Raw genomic sequence first — 297 nt, 5'->3', positions numbered from 1 at the left:
TAACCCCGCCCCAGCGCTTCTGGATGGGGTTTTTCAGCGCTAAAAGTGTGGGCTAAAGGAAAAAAAAAACAAACAAACGTTAACGCATCTCCCTGCCAATAACGGCCGAGGGGTGGCTCTTGGAGGGGGGGAGTCTCTCAAGGCCCAGTCACGCCTCACCAAGCCCTGCCCAACTATGGAGAAATATGAGGTTGCCTAGTGGGGAGGGGGTAGTTGCAGCCCTGTGGCCCCGAGAGGGGCAGATTGTTCTGGAGAGGGGTTTATGGCTTAGGGGAAGGGGGGTAGGTAACCCTGGAT

General features: G+C 56.2%; 1 protein-coding gene across 1 annotated transcript in view; it reads left to right on the top strand.

Annotated features, from left to right (window-relative positions):
* Window positions 1-175: 175 nt before the first annotated feature.
* Window positions 176-297, top strand: part of STKLD1 (serine/threonine kinase-like domain containing 1) — a gene marked incomplete at its 3' end in the record, with an annotated part of 8,389 nt that continues 8,267 nt past the window's right edge. Inside the window, exon 1 of the mRNA XM_009866030.1 lies at window positions 176-190. Coding sequence (XP_009864332.1) covers window positions 176-190 — 15 coding nt within the window. The remainder of the gene's footprint in view (window positions 191-297) is intronic.

This window comes from Apaloderma vittatum, unplaced genomic scaffold (genome assembly GCF_000703405.1).
Source record: "Apaloderma vittatum isolate BGI_N311 unplaced genomic scaffold, ASM70340v1 scaffold37153, whole genome shotgun sequence".
NCBI lineage: Eukaryota > Metazoa > Chordata > Aves > Trogoniformes > Trogonidae > Apaloderma > Apaloderma vittatum.
This window is presented reverse-complemented; position numbering and strand designations above follow the sequence as displayed.